Genomic DNA, 1,002 nt, shown 5'->3' on the forward strand with positions numbered 1-1,002 from the left:
GCCTGGTGCAGGAAGCGACTCACGTTTGCCTGGGCGGCCGGAGTCGGAGCAGAGCTTGGGTTTGGAGTGAGTGCCTGGAACGTGAATTGGACTCAACTCGAGTAGCAGCAAAGACCGGCGGGCTGGCAGGCGGGGGAGGCTGCAGGCTCGTTCCCCACCTCTTCCCAGCCCCACGGCCCGTCTGCCGGAGCGGTTCTGGCCCCTTCCGACAGAGCAGGGACGAGAGCCGGGGATTCTCCGCTAGCTGCGGGGATGACTCTGAGTGGGGGGGGGGCCCGAACCCGCGGCGCGCAGTGTCCCGTGAACTGTGAGTACTGCGACTGAACGGCGGCCGGCGAGCGGGCGATTAGCACCCATTGCATGAATTATGAAACAATAACTTTCGGAAGAAGCAGGAGGAAAAAAAAAAGCATCTATCTCTGCCCTCCCACCCCCATTCCCGGCCGACTCTCCACGCCGCTTTTGCCCCCTCCCTCCCCTCTCTCTCGCTCCTTCCTTTCCGGGAGAGGGGAGAGGACTGGGAGGAGGGCAGGCGGTCGGCCCCGCAGGAGGGGGGCGCCGAGGGGGCTGTGGTTAGAAGGAGCAGTAGCAGCAGCAGCAGGAGAAGATGCTGAGGATGCGGACCGCAGGATGGGCGCGCGGCTGGTGCTTGGGCTGTTGCCTCCTCCTGCCGCTCTCGCTCAGCCTGGCGGCCGCCAAGCAGCTCCTCCGGTACCGGCTGGCCGAGGAGGGCCCCGCCGACGTCCGCATCGGCAACGTAGCTTCAGACCTGGGCATCGTGACCGGATCGGGTGAGGTGACTTTCAGCCTGGAGTCCGGCTCCGAGTACCTGAAGATCGACAACCTCACGGGCGAGCTGAGCACGAGCGAGCGGCGCATCGACCGCGAGAAGCTGCCCCAGTGTCAGATGATCTTCGACGAGAACGAGTGCTTCCTGGACTTCGAGGTGTCGGTGATCGGGCCCTCGCAGAGCTGGGTGGACCTGTTTGAGGGTCGGGTCAT

At 65.1% G+C, this 1,002-nt stretch overlaps 1 protein-coding gene across 1 annotated transcript in view; it reads left to right on the forward strand.

Annotated features, from left to right (window-relative positions):
- Nucleotides 1-6: 6 nt before the first annotated feature.
- LOC105513822 (protocadherin-7-like) overlaps nt 7-1,002 on the forward strand; it is a gene marked incomplete at its 3' end in the record, with an annotated part of 7,099 nt that continues 6,103 nt past the window's right edge. The window contains exon 1 of the mRNA XM_011944850.1: nt 7-997. Within this exon, the coding sequence (XP_011800240.1) occupies nt 608-997 (390 nt within the window). The remainder of the gene's footprint in view (nt 998-1,002) is intronic.

The sequence above is a fragment of the Colobus angolensis genome, unplaced genomic scaffold (genome assembly GCF_000951035.1).
Source record: "Colobus angolensis palliatus isolate OR3802 unplaced genomic scaffold, Cang.pa_1.0 Scaffold2362, whole genome shotgun sequence".
Lineage (NCBI taxonomy): Eukaryota > Metazoa > Chordata > Mammalia > Primates > Cercopithecidae > Colobus > Colobus angolensis.